We start from the raw sequence: 16,187 nt of genomic DNA, 5'->3' as shown, positions 1-16,187 counted from the left end.
AAAGACGAGTCGGTGGATGGGCGGAGAAAGTGTGTGTGTGTGTTGGAAGGGGAAGTGGGGGCCAAGCGGTGATCAAGAGCACGCAAAGCAGAAGACGCGTCACCACACCCACGTGTATGGGCCTTAGCCGTTCCGCCCTCACTTTTCTCCCTACACCCCCCCCCGTTCGCGTGGCGCCCACCGAGCGGCGTAGTGGCTCATTACTCCTTCGCCGCTTTCTCGGATGCCTAATCCTTGTGCCGAGCTGCTGTGGCGCAGTCTGCAGATACCGGAGCTTCGCCGTCGCTGTCACCGGTCTGCAGCTCTTCTGGAATGTCCGGGAACTTGGGATTCTGAGGGTCGATGCGGACGAGGTACGCAGCACCCTTACTTGGCTGCTTCGAAATCTTTCCTTCCCCCACGAGAGGCTCCAGCATGTACGGATGCGGCGGAGACACGTTCGCGTAGCTCACCGTCTCTGCACTGCACAGCGCCAGGAGCTCTTCTTCGGGAATAGGCAGGTTGCCGTCCTTGGCTGGGTTCAGCTCTGTTGCCTCGTGGAAGTACCGCGACACGTGGAAACCGCACAGGAGCGCATTGCAACCGTAGGTGGCAAAGTTAATGGCTTTCTGGTTCAGCATGGGGCACCGCGCCAGCGTGGGGCTCACATAGTCAATGGCCATGTTGACAAGTCCGGCCTGCTTGCCGTGCTTGTGCTGGAACATGCGCTGGCGCATCCGCAGCAGGTCGCTGATGAGCTGTTCGTACTGCTTCGCCCACTCCTTCAGGTCCGCGCTGGACGCCTCTTTGAAGCGCGTCATGGCACGCCGGAAGCGCGGCGTCATGTAATAGTTTGCCCAGTCTGTAAAGAAGAAGAGGTTTGTGAACTGTCGCTGCGCCGCCAAGTAGACGCTGGCCACGAAGAGATGCTCGAGCGGCGGCAGTGTGTCGGGACCCTTGTCGATCGTGTCTTTGATCTCCATCTCCTTCAGCACGCTGCGTTCGCACACCGTGAAGAAGTTCATCCGCAGCGCCTTGAGGTCCGCCTCCATGGGAAAGTTGTGGTAGCGCTCCGGCAGCTGCATCAAGTTTGGCGCCTCCAGTGGGCTGTAGCCGAGGGCGGTGAGCCCCAGTGCCTTGCACAGCGTCGCCAGGGTGTGATTCGCGTCGTACGGCAGAGGACTGCTGATCGCCTGGTGCTGCGTAAGGTTGAAGGGGTACTGCACAAAGCGGAAGTGGTGGTCTGCGCCGCCGGCACGCTCGGCGAGGGCCATGAGGCCATAGAGGTTGATCGTGGCCGGCTCCTTCGGCGGCGTGCGGTACTTGTCTGGCACAAGCGCATCGGGTGGCATTTCCGGATAATTGCGCGGCACCGGAGGAGCGAGGTGAGGTGAGCAGACCCCGTAGTACTGCAGCACGCCCTGCTTGACCTGACGCTCAAGATACACAAAGAGCTGGAGGATGTCGTCTTCGACGTGCTCGTCCGGTCGGCCGTCGAAGAGCGTGTGTATCCCCTCGAGCAGGAGGACGTCGATGCACTCCAGCCGCGTGTTGTAGGCAACATTGGTGAAGAAGGCATCCAGCCAGTCCGGCGACAGCCCAGCGGCCGTCGTCCGGTCTACACGGCGCAGGTTCAGCCGCGCCAGCTGTGAGTCATCCAGCTCGCTGATGCGGAAGCCGGATTTGAGGGATGTCGATGGCAGCGAGGAGGCCTTGTAGCGTTCAAAGATAGGGATGATTCGGTTGCGCACGGCCGCCGTGTTGGATGCCTCGACGCGCGTGATTTCGTCCTGGAAGCGGGGCTGCTTGATGAGGCCGCAGCGAGCTATCATTACAAAGCCGCTGCGGTCCAGCTCAAAGGCCTGCAAGGCCTCGTAAATTCCACGGGCGATGCTCTGATGTACCTCCGAGGCGGCTCCGTCGATTTCGAACACGTTGCAGCCCTTGATGATCTGAAGCTGAAGCGACTCCACCGCTTCGTTCACGTCGTTGACCATCTTGCACGTCGTGGAGCCCAGCTTGGACAGATGCCAGCCAACCGGCTCGGGGCAGTGAAAGCGCCAATGCTCAAACACAGTCGATCGGTCTAGCGTGTACTTCGTGCCTTGCACCGACGCCCGACCGAGGATAGGAACAGCGCGGGACTCCCGTGCGTCTGCCTGCCCCTGCGGCCCCAGCATGCCGCGCATCGCCGACTCGGCACGATTACCGTAAATGCCGTTGATGCCGCTGGAGAAAGCGTCGCGGCCGAGCCCCTCGTCGTCCCTGCTCGCAGCCGCAGATGCATTGGGGTCGACTTTGATGTTAGACGGGAGCTGCTCCTCAATCGATTTGCGGCTAACCCAACGCGTTGGGTGGTGCATGGTGGCGCAGGAGGAGGACCGCGATGATGTAACGGTGCCCAAGGTGCGCCGCAGACCGAGACACGCATGTGTGCTCGAGGGAAGCGACGGCGAGCGTGTCCACGGCCGCGACAGCAACCAGAGCGATTGACCGGAGACAGTACTCGCAGACTCGCGGCACTGGCCGCAAGCCGCAACACAGCCACGCAGCATCACGCACCGGATAATGTGTTCTGATTCGAGCGTCAACAAGGGCCCGTGCGCGCGTGCGTGCAAGTGTATCGCTTTGCTTGGTCCTTCCTCTGGGGTTTCCTCAGCATACGCGTCTACGGATTTCGGTATGTGGGTGTATGCGCGTCCTTGGGCCTGTCTAAAAATGAAGACGGCTGGAGAGACCCACCAAGACGAGCAGGGACAGTAGCGATGAGGCCGAGAGAAAGGAGGGGAGAGAAGGAAAGGGGATCGAGGAGGAGCACTCCCAACACTGATCCATCCATCCATACACGCACACACACACACACACACACACACACACGAGCGCACGCAACGAAGCACCACCTCAGAAGGGAGACACGCCAACAAAATAGAAAAGAGGAGAGGCGGTGAAGATGTGCAAGGAGAAACCAGACGTCAGAGAACGACGTGGAATGCGTGCCGTCCGTGGCTGCGTAAGTGGGTAAGCGCTGGTGTCTATGGGGGTAGCAGAGCGCGGAGGGGGGGGGGAAGAAGTGGGAGGGGGGAGGGGGTTCCGGTAGAATGAAGAAGAGTCGCCCCGTTGCTTTATTTTTTTGTGTGTGCAGAAACGACACGCGCCTTTAAGATATGTTGAATACGTGCGTGGTCAGGAGAAGAAAGGGAGGGGAAGGATGGTGGTGGTGGTGGTGGATGCACCAGCGGCGAAAACAAAGAAGAGCTACTGCCTCTCAGGGCTCCTTTCGCGCTCTCGCTCTTGCCCTCTGCTAAATACGAGACTAGAGCGTCCTCCCACGGTTGTTACTGCTCAGATGAAACTCGATGTGGGCATGCGCCAGCGCACGCGCCAGTAGGGCGTGTCGGTGGAGGTAGAGAAGGCCAAAGCCGTGGCCATGGAGGAGAGGTGCAGAGAAAAGCACTGAGAGAGTGAGAGACGGACACGAGAGATGATGGCGCTGATGAGCAAGCAAAACGCACAATGGTGGGCGTTGCGTAGGCGCCTACCAGGGGTTCACTGGCATTGCTGCTCCATATTCGAGAAGCACGCGTACAGCACTCTACCGGAAAAGCTTCCCCACCCCCTCGTTCCCGTACCAACTCCAGCCTCAGACAGGGGGAAGGGTGGAGCGACTTGGCTCATGCTCATCAGCGTCATGATAACGCTGCTCGTAATCGCAGCATGTGCGTATGCACATTATTTTTTTTTTTCGCGCTGTAGTATGGGGTGATGATAAGTGCGGCGGAGGCAAACACGATGCATGCGTGAATGTGGTTATGTGCTTCCTGCCAGAAAGGGAGGACAGAGATGAACACACACGCACTCACACGAAACAATTCTGGAAAGAGAAGTCTATTGAGAGGGAGAGCACATACATACACAAAGAGACAGAAAAATGTTCGTGTACATCGACAAGGGCAGCGGTGCCGGCACACACATACACATAATTATAGACATGAGCACTGGCTTAATCATCCAGCATACACAGCAGCGCCACACCTCGCTCAATCCAGTGCCTCGGGCCCACCCCCGCTGCGGACGTGAGGTCGAGCGTCACGACGTAGTTGGTAGACAGGCCGGTTGTGGAGAGCGTGCCGACACGGGCGGACGTCTTGTAAAGCGGGCACGCATAGGATTCAGCCGTCGCCGTCGTTTCGCTGAGCCGTACGGGCTCAAGGTGGATGACCGGCATAGGCGCATACAGTTCACCTGCCTTGCTCTCCACCAGCGTCGAGCTGTCTAGATCGAAGCCGGCGCCTTCGACAAAGACGCCGTGGATGTACACACCATTCTCCACGCTGTCCTCAATATCCTCCGGCAGCTCGTAACACGTCACGTGGGTGCAGAACTTCACCTCGTCAATCGGCACCTGGTGCATACGGCTGTATGTCTGCAGCACGCCGGTGAGAAACCCTTGCGGAAAGAAGAAGCCGGAGATCCAGAAGCTGGTCGGCAGTCCGTTGTCGTTCCAGTCGCGGAAGAACTCGATGCGCTTCAGCGTGTCCTCATACCAGGAGGCAAGCGGTTTTCGCGAGAGGTAGCCGCCGTCTTGCCACGGCTTTGGCACCTGTCCCAGCAGCATCGCGTCGAACATGGCCTCGAGCTCCGCAGACATGACCACCTCACCTTTGATCGCCCGCCGCAGCAGGTGCAGCGTTCGCTCCAGCTTTGCGAGCACGCCGTTGAAGAACAGGATCTCCTGGCTTGCCACGGTGCCGAGCGAAATCATTGTGCCCGCCTCGGTGAGCCGATACGTGTCTGGGTGCGCGTGCGTCTTGTCGATAGCCGCGGGCAGCCGCCGCTGAAACTCATTCACCATCTCTAACACCTTGTCCTCCGGGCTGCGGCCCGCCGCCGCCTTTGTGCGCGGCTGCACGGACAGAATGGCGGCGAGTTGGCGCCGCACTGTGTTCTTGTTAAAGGTGATATCCGCGTTTGCGTGAAGCCCGAACAGCTGAGGGCTCTCGAAGGTCGGCAGGTCATTCAGGTACGCACAGATGCTGGCGAGCGACGACACATCCTCTGGGATGTGGTAGATGCCATCCGGCGAGACGTCGAACTGCGTGTTCGGCGCGACAACGTCGTCGTTGAAGAACTTCACAAGGATAGTGGATAAGCAACGGCTGTCCAAAAAGTCCGTCACACGACCACCGTAGTTGATGACCCCGACCATGTAGCGCAGCGCACCCCACGGCACGGCCTCGTCCTCGTCTTTCAAGTACGTCTGCAGCGACTGCAGACTCGCCGAGAGGTCCGGCTGATTCCATTCGTACGGGATGTTCCAACCAAGCGGGCCGAAGCGGCGGCGCTCCTGGATGACGGCGTGGAAAAATGCCAGTGAGAGAAGCATGCGGCGCCACGTCGTCGGGTTGCGGGGGCAGCTGTTCCACAGATCCTCCGTCACTGCCACAGCGAAGGTGTCGCGCATGTTCGCCTTCAGCCCCTGCGGCGGCTCCTTCACCACCTTCACGCCCGACTGCAGCAGCAGTACCGGGAAGGAGGACACCGGCATCGTGGTGAGCCACAGCCGGAAGTCGCGCTGCACCTCGCGGTGCGTCAGCTCCTCCAATATGTGCTCTAGCGACGGCATCCACGACGTGTACACATGGCAGTTCTGAAGGTATACCCAGGCCCCTGTCTCGGTGCTGGCGACCCGGATCATCTCCTCGGCCTTGCGGCCCTGATCCTGGCCAAGCGACAGCATCATCTTGCGCGCGCCAAAGCCTTTGCGCTCTGCAAACTCCGTGAAGAGCTGCGTTGGGTCCGTGCCAGGAGTCAGCACAAAGATCACCGGCGCTGTCGGAGTGCTGTCCTGGTAGCACCCTTCGAGGTCGAAAGCTGGGCTCTCCGTGAAGGCCTTGCCAAGCTCGCTTTCGATGAGGCGGGAGAGTCCGTAGTTGAGCAAATCCTCCCGGAACACTTTAAGGATAAGCAGTCGCTGCCAAGGTGAGTAGGAGCCGAGGCTGGCGGGGTAGGACTCGTAGGCTTTCTCCCCGGCGTACCACTCGCTCCACTCCGCCTCGTTGTCTATGACCGAGTCCTTGAGTGAAGCAAAGGCTCGCAAGGTCTCCGCCAGCGCCGTCAGTTCATTCCATGCCGGCAGCGTCAACCACACCGGCGGCGGGTCCATCTCCTCATCCACGAAGCGCTTCCCCTCACTCCCTTTGAGGAGGAAGGACCACTCTTCGTCAGCGATAGTGCCCTCTTGCCGCGCTACGTGCACGTAAAGAAGAGCGGCGAAGATGAGCTTGTCCGCCTTGAAGAGTCCGCGGCAGATGGCGTTGTAGGAGCGCAGCGTCACAGCCGGCAGCAGGATTTCCACGCGCTGGCTCACAGAGTCCTGCTTCTCTGTTTGCCGAAGCGTCAGGACAAAAAGCTGCTTGAAGAAGTCGAGAGAGTTTTGGTACATGTGGTTCAGGCCAGCGAGCTCTGTGATGACGGCGTAGACGGTGGCGCCGCGCCGCGCAACGGGGCGGTAGCGGTCACGCGCTGCCTCGATATCTCGCTGCGTCTCCTCCGCCACTCGCAGCGCATCGCTCACGCTCTCGCTCATCGTCTTGGCCTCCTGCAGGGTATTCACAAGCTGCTCGTTGTCGAGGATGTTGCCGGTCGACGAGGCCAGCAGCTTCAGGATCCTGTCCTCCAGCGCCTTAAGCTCGTCCTTGCCGTGTGCAATGTCCAGCACCGTCTGATCTGCCCGCTGCTCCAGCTCCGACATCTCCACCCGCACCACATCCGCGAGCAGCTGGTTCTCCAGCCCCGTCTGCGTCACCGTGAAGTTGATGATGGTCGCCTTGATCTGCAGCTCTGGCAGAAAAAAGGGGTTCGCCAGCTTGGTCGTCATGTAGAGCCGGAACTTCGGGTCGTAGTCCACCTCGCTGTCGCCGAGCTTGATGAGGAGTCTGCCCTGCGAGCGGTACGTCTGCTGCAGCAGCACTGGGTCAAGTGCCGCGTCCAGCGACTCACCGACGTTCTCGATTAGTACCGGCAGCCCAACGCGGATGGCGTTCTCCAGTGTTCGCATGTAGTTCGCGTCCGTTAGCTTTATCACCCGCAAGTTGTTCTCCTTCTCCATGGCGCGAATCCAGCTCACCGCCTGCCCCTGCGGGTCGATGCACAGGCACCAGCGCCGCGACTTGCTCACGATGACGCCATTCTCCACACTGAAGGGGTCTGTCGGGAGGCCTTGCTGCGCCCAGGTGCGGATGCGCACCGGGTCCATGATGCTGGACAGCTGAAAGCCCGAGCCGCCGATGGGCAGCCCAAGCTCCACACACTTAGCGTGCCACGCTTGCAGAAGGCGATTACGGTAGGGCGCCGTAAAGGGTCCTAGGTAGGCTACGGCGCCGGCGGCCAGCGCCACGGTGCCGGGATGGCCCGCCTTCTCCGCCATGAGCTTCGCCACGGCCTGCACCCAGCGGGACTGCTCCGAGGCTAGGCCGTTCATCAGCTGCTCTGCTCGTTCTAGCCGCAGCGTGGTCAGGTCGATGTCCTCCTCCAGCTGATGCTTCTTGAGCACATTCTCCTTCATCTCGGACTGCAGGGTGGCCAGCTTTTCCTCAATGCTGCGCAGGCGGCTACGAGCGGCCTCGAGGGCTTGTGTGGCCACAGCGACCTTGCCTTCCGCCTCCGCCAACCGCGCCCGCTTCGGTGCAACGACCTTCACCACCTCGTAGTAGTTGTTCATCGCCATCACCCACATCGCCAGAGACTTGCACGCCTTGGAGCTTTTCGCCACCTCCTCCGGCTGGAAGTCTGGGTTGTTGATGTATTTCTGGATTGCCTTGATCGTCTTCTCGGAGAGGTCGTCGCGCTTATAGTTCTGGAGATCCTTGATGAAGTCCATGCGGCTCATCACCAGCTTCGCCCGGTCCCAACTGAGGTCCTTCTCTCCGAGCAGCACCAGCACTGCCTCCAGCACGAGCACGACGCGAACGGCAGGCTTCAAAAAACTGCGCACCTCACGAATGTCGTCGGTGCGCAGGTCGGCCAGCGCGTCCTCAGCGGCTTTCAGAATCGGCATGGCCTTGTCCAGCTCCGCCTGGCACTCGCCGCGGATGCTATCGGCTTCCGCCTGGATTTCACTCGCACCCTCTTCCTCCTCCGCGCACTGCTTGCGGACCAACTCGGCGGACTCCTGTTCCTTCTCAACCCGGCTCATGATCTCTTCCGTGTTCTTGGCCGCCTCCACAAGCCTGGGATGCATTTCGATCAGCTTCGCTTTCATGGCATCCACCATCGTCCGTGTGCTGTGCAGAGTGTCGAGGCCACCCTGGTACCGCTCCACCTGCTCCGCCACGGACTTGTCCAGCTCCTCCAGCAGCTGCCGGTAGCTCGTGAGCAGTCCCAGATATGACGTCGGAGTGGTGTACGTTCGCCGCCGCAGCTCACTGTAGAACAGCTCCGATGCCTCCTGTACATCCACGTGGATGGCGACGCACAGCTCAATCAGGCGCGCCTTGTCGCGCCCCTCCATGGAGAGGTTTGCCAGGACGCGGTCAGCCACAGACGCCAGAGCGTCGCACGGCCACTGGTCAAACCAATCAATGGTGCAGCAGTTAACGAGCGACGGAAACATGCGCAGGCGCCGGCGGAACTGCTCGCCCACCGGCGACATCGCCATTACAATATGAACCTGGTCGCGGCACATGCTCACAAAGTGGGAGAAAATGGTGTTGCGTGTTTCACGCTTTCCAGCCGCGACGGCGTACGGGCGAACAGCCTCCACAATCTGATCCACCTCCTCGGACTCCATCAAGTTTGGCACCTCTCCGGTGTTCAGTAGGTTGTTGATGTCCTCTAGCATCTCCTCGTGCACGAGCTGGGTGTCAGACAGGAAAAAGAGAACGGGCTTGTCGTGGCGCGCGCTGTCGAGCAGCACCTTCTTGAGGACGTCGTGAAACTCATTCATGTTGAAGGTGCGCGTGATGGTCACCTCATAAATGGGTAAGCTGCAGATGAAGGCGGCGAGCTTGCAGAGTGACTGGCGGCCGGTGCCACCCATGCCCACGACGACTGCGTGGCCGCGCGGCTGGCGGAGCACACGGCACAGGCGCGCTACATGCTGCACAGCATCTTTAAAGAAAACCAGCTCAACCTCCTTGTTGTACTCCATGTTGAAGCCGTTCTGGTACTCCGTCAGCCCGTGTCCAATCGCGTCCGTCGTTTCGGTGATCTCCTCGTAGTGCGCGCGATCGCGGCGCATGAAATCGCCAAAGATGAGCTCCTCGTAAACCGGATTCCAGGGATGCTGCAGCACGCTACTGCACACCTCCGACAGCGTCGACCACCACCACGCGCGGTCCGCAGCGTCGATCAGGCGATCGTGGAAAGTGCGCGAGACCTCGTGCAGGAAGAGGCGGTGGAAAGCCTCCGGCGAAGATGTCACGCGCGGTGAGGTTTGCATGATACCCTGGATGACCTTGCCAAGGTCTCGCAGGTTGAACGTGTAGTGCGAACGCGTCGGCGTCGGCAGCTTCTCCTGAGTGATGCGCTCATAGCACGCCAAGGTGGCGGCCACGAGCTTCGTCGACAGGGCCCGAATCTCGGCCGATTCCCATTGGTGCAGGAAGCCGTGCAGGAGCGAGCCAAAAATGCGCCGCGTCGACGATTCGGACAGTGCCGGCTGGCAAATCAGGTGAAAGCGTGAGGTGAGACGCTGTGTCATTTCGCTGCGGCCGCCGCCCGGTACACCGCACGCCGCGAGCACCAGCACGTCGTGCAGTTCCTTGAAGAAGGCCGGGCTTTTGTGCGTGTCATAGAAGCCGCCCTGTGAGATGAGCTGTCGGAGCAGCTCCAGCGGCGGCGAGGCACCGTAGATCTCCGGGGTTGGCATGTTGATGTCGTCCACGAACAGGATGGCACGCTTGCCTGGCGTGGGGCCGAGGGCCGTGCTGCGGATCTTGTGCAGCTTGTTCTCCAGACGATCCTCAATGTCTTTGCCGCGCGTCTGCGCGGAAAACACCATACTGAACGACTCCCATACGCTTGCCGGATCGTCCGTGTTCAGAGCACTTGCAAGGAAGCTTGTAACTCCAAGCGACTTGCCGGTGCCAGTCACGCCGTTGACGAGAATGTGCTGCGAGGACGCCGTCAGCACGCTCAACAGAGTACTGAGCGCTACCCCTTCAGCGGTCGGGACCACCAGATCGAAGTATGAGCTGCGATGGTTGTACAGGAACGTCGGGACGAGGTGGTTCCACGTAATGAATTGCATTGACGGGCGGTGCACCACATAGTCGTACAGGCTGACTCTCCGATGCGTCCCTTCCGACTCGGCTGCCGCGCTGGAGGAGAGGGGCAGCAAGTCCGGCAGCACAGCCTCCACCTTGTCACGCAGAAACGCACTGAAAACGTCGCGCGCGTCGTCGCGCAGGTTTCCGCCAACGGCCCACACAAAGGCCATCAGGAAGTACATGTCGAAGAGCCGGCGCTCGTCCAGCGTCGCGGCCGTGGTGTTGGTGATCGCCGGCCGCGCAAACTCTGCCGGTGTGCTCGGTATAGGCATGGCTGCCGCCAGTGAAGAGCTTCGCTTTGTAGCCGCGTAGGTGTCTGTGTCCCCGTGCGGCGCCCAGCTGCCATCTTCGTCGTCTGCTTCCAGGGTCTCGGCTGGGGTGATCGCCTCGCGCGGCCACACCGCGGCGTCCTCGGAGGTAGCTAGAAAGCCCTGCAAAAGCTCCACGCAGTTCACGGCCAGCTGTGCGTCGATGGACGGGATCCACTCGCGGCAGTTGGTGCGCACAAAATCTAGCGTGTCGGGCAGCAGCCTGTCGAGCAGCTCTAGCAGGCGATCAGCGTGCAGGCGAGTGTCTTTCTTTGCCTTTGCCTCGATGAGGCTGCGGGCGATGGGCACCCAGCCCCGGTTGCCATCCATATAGTACGGCTCCATGTAAACCATGCCGCAACGGGATACGGTGGCCGGCGAGGCCACGCGCAGGTCTTGCACCTCGAATATGAACGTGGCCGTCGCCGGCAACTTGATGCGCTCGCCGTTGAAGAGGCAGAGTAGCTTGTTGTCATCGAGGACCGTATTCATATTCTCGATCCAGACAGCGTCGACGGGGCCGTCGAACACAACCCACTGCCGGTCAAGTTTCGTCAAGGCCGCTCGGGTAATGCCGCGGGCGATGTTGCTCAGAATACCATCCGTCCACTCGCGCGTAATCTCGTTCACCTGCCCGTACAACTCGCCCATGGAGACGGACTTGGGATTCAGAAGGTGGATGTGCACAGGGTTGAAGAGCGGTAAGTTGCCCTCGGCGTCGTGGCCGTCCTGCTTGATGCGCGTGAGCGCCTGCTTAACAGTGTGCAGCACGGTGGACTTGCCGCTGAAGGTCTGCCCCACCAACATCACGCCGTGCCGTACGACAAGCGTGTCGTACAGCTGCATCGCCTTCGTCACGAGGCCATCCACCACCTGCCGCCCGTCCGCCGTGAGCTGGCGGTGGATGTAGTCGAGCAGCAGCGTGTTCGAGTTCTCCTCCACCACGACAGTCGGGAACAGGTCCTTGAGGAGCGCCATGAAAAGAGTTGTATCGTCGCGAAGGAACTTCGGCACATTCGCGTCCCGCATCGCCCGGATCAGGAGCATGTCCTCACTCTCGTTCGGGCTCTGCCGCTTCAGCGAGCCGGCCATGACCAAGATCGACTTGACGGCGCGCATACCGAAATCGTAGTGGTCCTGCTTCGACAGCTGCTCGGAGCTGAGCTTGTACAGCTGCACCATCTTCTGCGCCAGCGTCCGCGCGTTAGCGAAGCCTTCGGAGTAGAACATGATCTCCGCGATCAAGGCGTAGTCTGGGATCATCATGCAAATCGGTCGGAAGAGTGCCTTGAGGTTGTCGGGCAGCTCCGTGCGGCCGGCGTAGCCGGGGTTCATGGTGACGAAGACACCAAAGTTGGGGCTGAGGCGGATCGGGTGCCCGTCAAAGTCCATCCGTTCCAACCGCTGATCCAGTGCCAGAACAATGTCGAGCATTTGCTGCGCAATCACGGAGAGCACCTCCAGCTCAATACGATTGAACTCGTCGAAGCAGGCCCAGGCGCCAGCCTGCGCCAAGCCGGCAAACATGCGCGACATCGTCTTATAGTGAATGCCGTCGGAGCAGTTGAAGACGACAACCTGCCTCGCCAGCGCCTTGCCGAGATCTTTCACTGATTCTGTCTTTCCGGTACCTGCGGGACCCTGCGGGGCGGCGCCGAGGTTCATCGCGAGTGCATTGGTGCAGGTCAAAAAGGCACGATCGGTGAGTGGGGTGATGACGAGACGCGGCTGGTTGCCGAGGTACTCGTAGCCGTACCAAAGATGCGCGTTGCAGTGGTGGATCGCGACGTTGTTGCCGCCGCTTTGCGCCTGGCGTGGGTCCGGCTCCCAGTAGTAACGCAGCTGCTGATACCATGCAAAGTCGTCCACACTCGCCACGCTCTCGTCGCTCAGGTTGTGCACGATGTCGCGGTTGTGCACATTCAGGACAATCAGAGTGCCGACAAGCATACGCTGCAGCTTCGACAAAGGTTGACGTGTCAGCTCGACCATGCTGAGAATTTGGCCGTGGTAATCGTTGTAGAAAGGCTGAAGCGATGCGCTGTCGATAGCCGCCTCCACTTCACCCGTCCAGAGAATCATGTCCACAGCCTGAATGCACTGCGCCGGATGCTGGAAGATCCACTCCTCCCGCTTGCGCTGGGGCGCCATTTCGATGGTGCGGTGCATGTGCAAGAGGAGCGACGTCTTCATCACACGCTCAATGTCGCTCAGCCACTGCTCCACGTTGCCGATAGGGTACACGGGCGTCTCGAAGGGCACCTGCTCGCCCTCCCCTGAGACCATCCCAACAATCTCGGAGCACTCCTCGTCAGAGAAGAGCAGCGACGCAATGGAGTCGAAGCATTTGGACAAGTGCGGCTGAACAGCCTTTGGATTCCGCACGTCTGACAAAATGGAGAGCAGCTCGTCGTTGGACAAGAAGTAAAAGCGTGGGAAAGCAATGCGCTTCGTCTCCAGGTAGTCCTCCAATTTTTTTTGAATGACGTCTATGTTCGCATTATTTCTCTGTAAGTCCTCCAACACCCCGTCCTCGGTGCAGATCTGAAACACGTTCTTCTGGATGTGCGCCTTTGACGTGAGCGAGCGAAACAAGCGGTCCACACCGTCAAACATCTCGCTTTCCTCAGGCAGCTGCTCCTTGATATCGTCAGAGGAAAAGATAAATTCCAGGTACATCCAGTTCTTCTGCAGCGTAATCCACTCCTCAATGACATTGCCCACAACTCGAAGATCGCGCATCCACTTTTCTACCTTGTGTCGCACAGATGCAACAAATCGCGATGCCATCGTGGTCTGCAGCTCGATTTGATGATCATCTAACTGCTGAATCACTTCCTCCAAGTCATCCAAAATGAATACACCGTCGCGGTCCTTGTACGGCTTAGTCATGAAGTTCAAGGTGTCCCACCGCTGCCGGATCAAGTCCAAATCGTTGGAAATCTTCCATTCGCCAGTCGCAAGACCAGACTGCTCCGCTAGTGCCTCTTTGAAGGAAAAGATGTCCCACTCCTCCAGCGAGTTCAGGTTCAGGTCATCGTGGTAGCCGTAGGCGGTGCCTGTGACTTGCTTCAGCACGGTGTTCCAGTGCTCTGCTGTCATATGCTTGTTGCCACAATCGTGAATCACAGGCATGTTGGCGCGGAGAGATTGCAACTCCTCCAACAAATGCGGTGCCACCTGATCTTCGTAGTTGCGCTCCAGCATCGTGCGGTTTACCAAGCCTGCGCGACGAATCATAAGATTCACCTGCTCCTCCATTTCGATAGTGTCCAGCTCCTTGACGGGAGTTTCAAACCAGTACTCTGACTTTTTATTGAATGAGTCTAGCATACTCCACGTTTCCTCGCGTGCTTGGTAGAGCGTTTTCACGTCGCTGACGAATGTCCAGTCAAAAGGTGGTAAGTTGAAAAGAGCCGCAAAGCGGCTCAGTTGCCCCTCTCTCATCTCCACCTCGCCCAGCTTAGCATTTATGTCAGCCAGGTATTGAAGGAGTGGTTCCGTGCGGTCGGTCAGGAGAGAGAATTCTTCACCTAGCAAAATTTCGTTAAGACCACCGCACTGCTCCTCTACATTTGCCACCTCTGACTGCAGCGTGTCGACATGCGCAGGCATTTCCTCCTCGATAAACTGTTCTGCATGAATCCGGGCTTCATCAAAGAGGCTGTGCAGAGACTTTGTCGCAGAACTGCCGCCCAACGTGCGCTCGCGCAGCTGATTGTCTTCGTCATCGCTGAAGTCGACCTGCTGCTTGTCCATTAGGTCGCAGAGCGCCTCCACCTGCGAAACCTTCGCGTCTGTTTCGCTGGTGTTTTCAGCTATTTCTTTGAACACTGCAGTGTAGTCGGCGAACTCGCGCAGCACCTGCGGGCGCTCGTTCATGGCCTGCGCTTTGGACTTGAAATAGGCGTTCAGCTCTCTGATCATGTCGCGCGCCGTGTTCCGCAAGCAGGCGCTGATTGCATCACGCAGGATTGTCATGCGCGGCTCGATCTCCGTCTTCAGCTTTGCAGCATTTATCCACAGCAAGCATCCAACGTATGTGGCGATGAGCACACGAAGCGAGTCCTGGGCTTCTTGGAGGCGGCGGTACAGCTTCGCTAGGCTCGCAGCTGACAAAACCGCCTCGCTTGCTTCCTGCTTGCATTCTTCCGAAATCGCCTCCCACGATTTTTGCAAAAACTGAATATGTGGCACGGTTGCAAGGTATGTGGCCAGGCGGCTGTCAGCTTTTTCGTAGTCACTGTGCAGAATCGAAAGCAGCGCTGTATGAATGTACACCACTCTAGCATTCGTCCTCAGCTCATCGCCAATGCTCCACACCGTCGGCGGCGACGGAAAAAGAGCTTTGAAGTGCTTTTGTTCGCATAAGCGGGGCCCCACAGTGGCCGTGTCTGCGCAACCAGAGAGCAGCTCCGCAAAAAGAGCGCGAAAAGCGGACTCTTTCGGGTCAAAAACGATGGTTGACTCCTCGGGACGTAGAAGCACCTGGAAGCCGACTTTTCGAACCTCGCTTTGCGCTTGTCCACGAACGAGATTGAGAAAAGTCTGGAAAACAGATAGCACCCGCTGGAAGAGCCGCTCAGACGTTAGGAAGTCGATGAGCCGAGTAAAGACGTGCAGTTTCGAGTATTCGACTAGACTTCGCTTCAGTTCACGCATTCGCCGCTCCAAGTCCTCGCGTGCGTCGAGCATCGACTTTTCCTTGCGCTTCACCCGGGTATCAGAGACTTCACTGGCGGCAACCGTGAGAAGGCACTGCGCTAGTGCCTCTCGTGTGTTAATGTCGGGGACGTCTGCACGGTGCTGCAGAACCTCTACCAATTTTGTCACCTTCTCCTCCATGTGCTCCATGACGCCGTTGATAAACACGGAAGCCTTCTGCCGCTGAATCGATTGCCCGAGACTGTAATCGTCCACAACGTAATCGTGCTTGCCCTGCGGATCGTACTCGATCAGCTTCGCGTCGGATATAGTATGTGAGTACTTCACCAAGTCCAGTATCGGATAGGCAAACGTAGGTCTCGCAACTAGTAGGTCCTTCACAAGCGACCTCCGGGTTGCGGCGTACTTGCGCTGCTTTAGCTTCATTTGCAGACGAAGAAATGCTTTGTAAAGCAAGAAGTTCTTGAAAAATGGAATTTTGCGCAGGATGTTGAACAGCGATGCCTCTTTCATCCAGTCAGCAAGGGTCATCACCTCCGACGGCATGCCAGGCCGCACATGCACAATTCCGGTCGCGCTCAGTATGTAGTGCTCGGGCTCCTCAGAGCCCTTCTTTGTAGCCACCAAATCGTACGGGCAAAAATCTAACCCCTTTGGCGCATAGTTTAGGAAAACATGCTTCACGCTCGTGGAATCGCCATTGGCAGTGAAAAAAGCAACAGCCTCTTCAGATGTGTGAATGTTTCGCAGTATCGGCTCATCTTTCGGCGCAACACGCTTTTCGCGTGCCCTAGCAGGCCTGCGACTTGCTTTTTGAATCATGCGAAGCAGCTCCACATCTTTATCATAAGGAACACTGGCAGCAGCAGTCGGGTCTGCGGCTGTGCACATGCCCTCCGCTCTCCGCAGGTCTTGAGTGAGTTTCTCCGATGTCACCGAAGACCCATGAAATATGAAGGATGACGGG

At 58.8% G+C, this 16,187-nt stretch overlaps 2 protein-coding genes across 2 annotated transcripts; both read right to left on the bottom strand.

Moving 5' to 3' along the window:
* Window positions 1-227: 227 nt before the first annotated feature.
* On the bottom strand, window positions 228-1,331 carry LINJ_26_1010 (conserved hypothetical protein; the record flags this gene model as incomplete). The annotated part of the gene is made up of 1 exon (XM_001470406.1): window positions 228-1,331. The coding sequence occupies one exon, from the start codon at window positions 1,329-1,331 to the stop codon at window positions 228-230; it is 1,104 nt and encodes a 367-aa protein (XP_001470443.1).
* A 2,648-nt stretch (window positions 1,332-3,979) lies between these two features.
* Window positions 3,980-16,111, bottom strand: LINJ_26_1000 (putative dynein heavy chain; the record flags this gene model as incomplete). Its single annotated transcript, XM_001470405.1, has 1 exon — window positions 3,980-16,111. The coding sequence occupies one exon, from the start codon at window positions 16,109-16,111 to the stop codon at window positions 3,980-3,982; it is 12,132 nt and encodes a 4,043-aa protein (XP_001470442.1).
* Window positions 16,112-16,187: the final 76 nt, after the last annotated feature.

Source organism: Leishmania infantum, chromosome 26 (assembly GCF_000002875.2).
Source record: "Leishmania infantum JPCM5 genome chromosome 26".
In the NCBI taxonomy this organism is placed as follows: Eukaryota; Euglenozoa; class Kinetoplastea; order Trypanosomatida; family Trypanosomatidae; genus Leishmania; species Leishmania infantum.
This window is presented reverse-complemented; position numbering and strand designations above follow the sequence as displayed.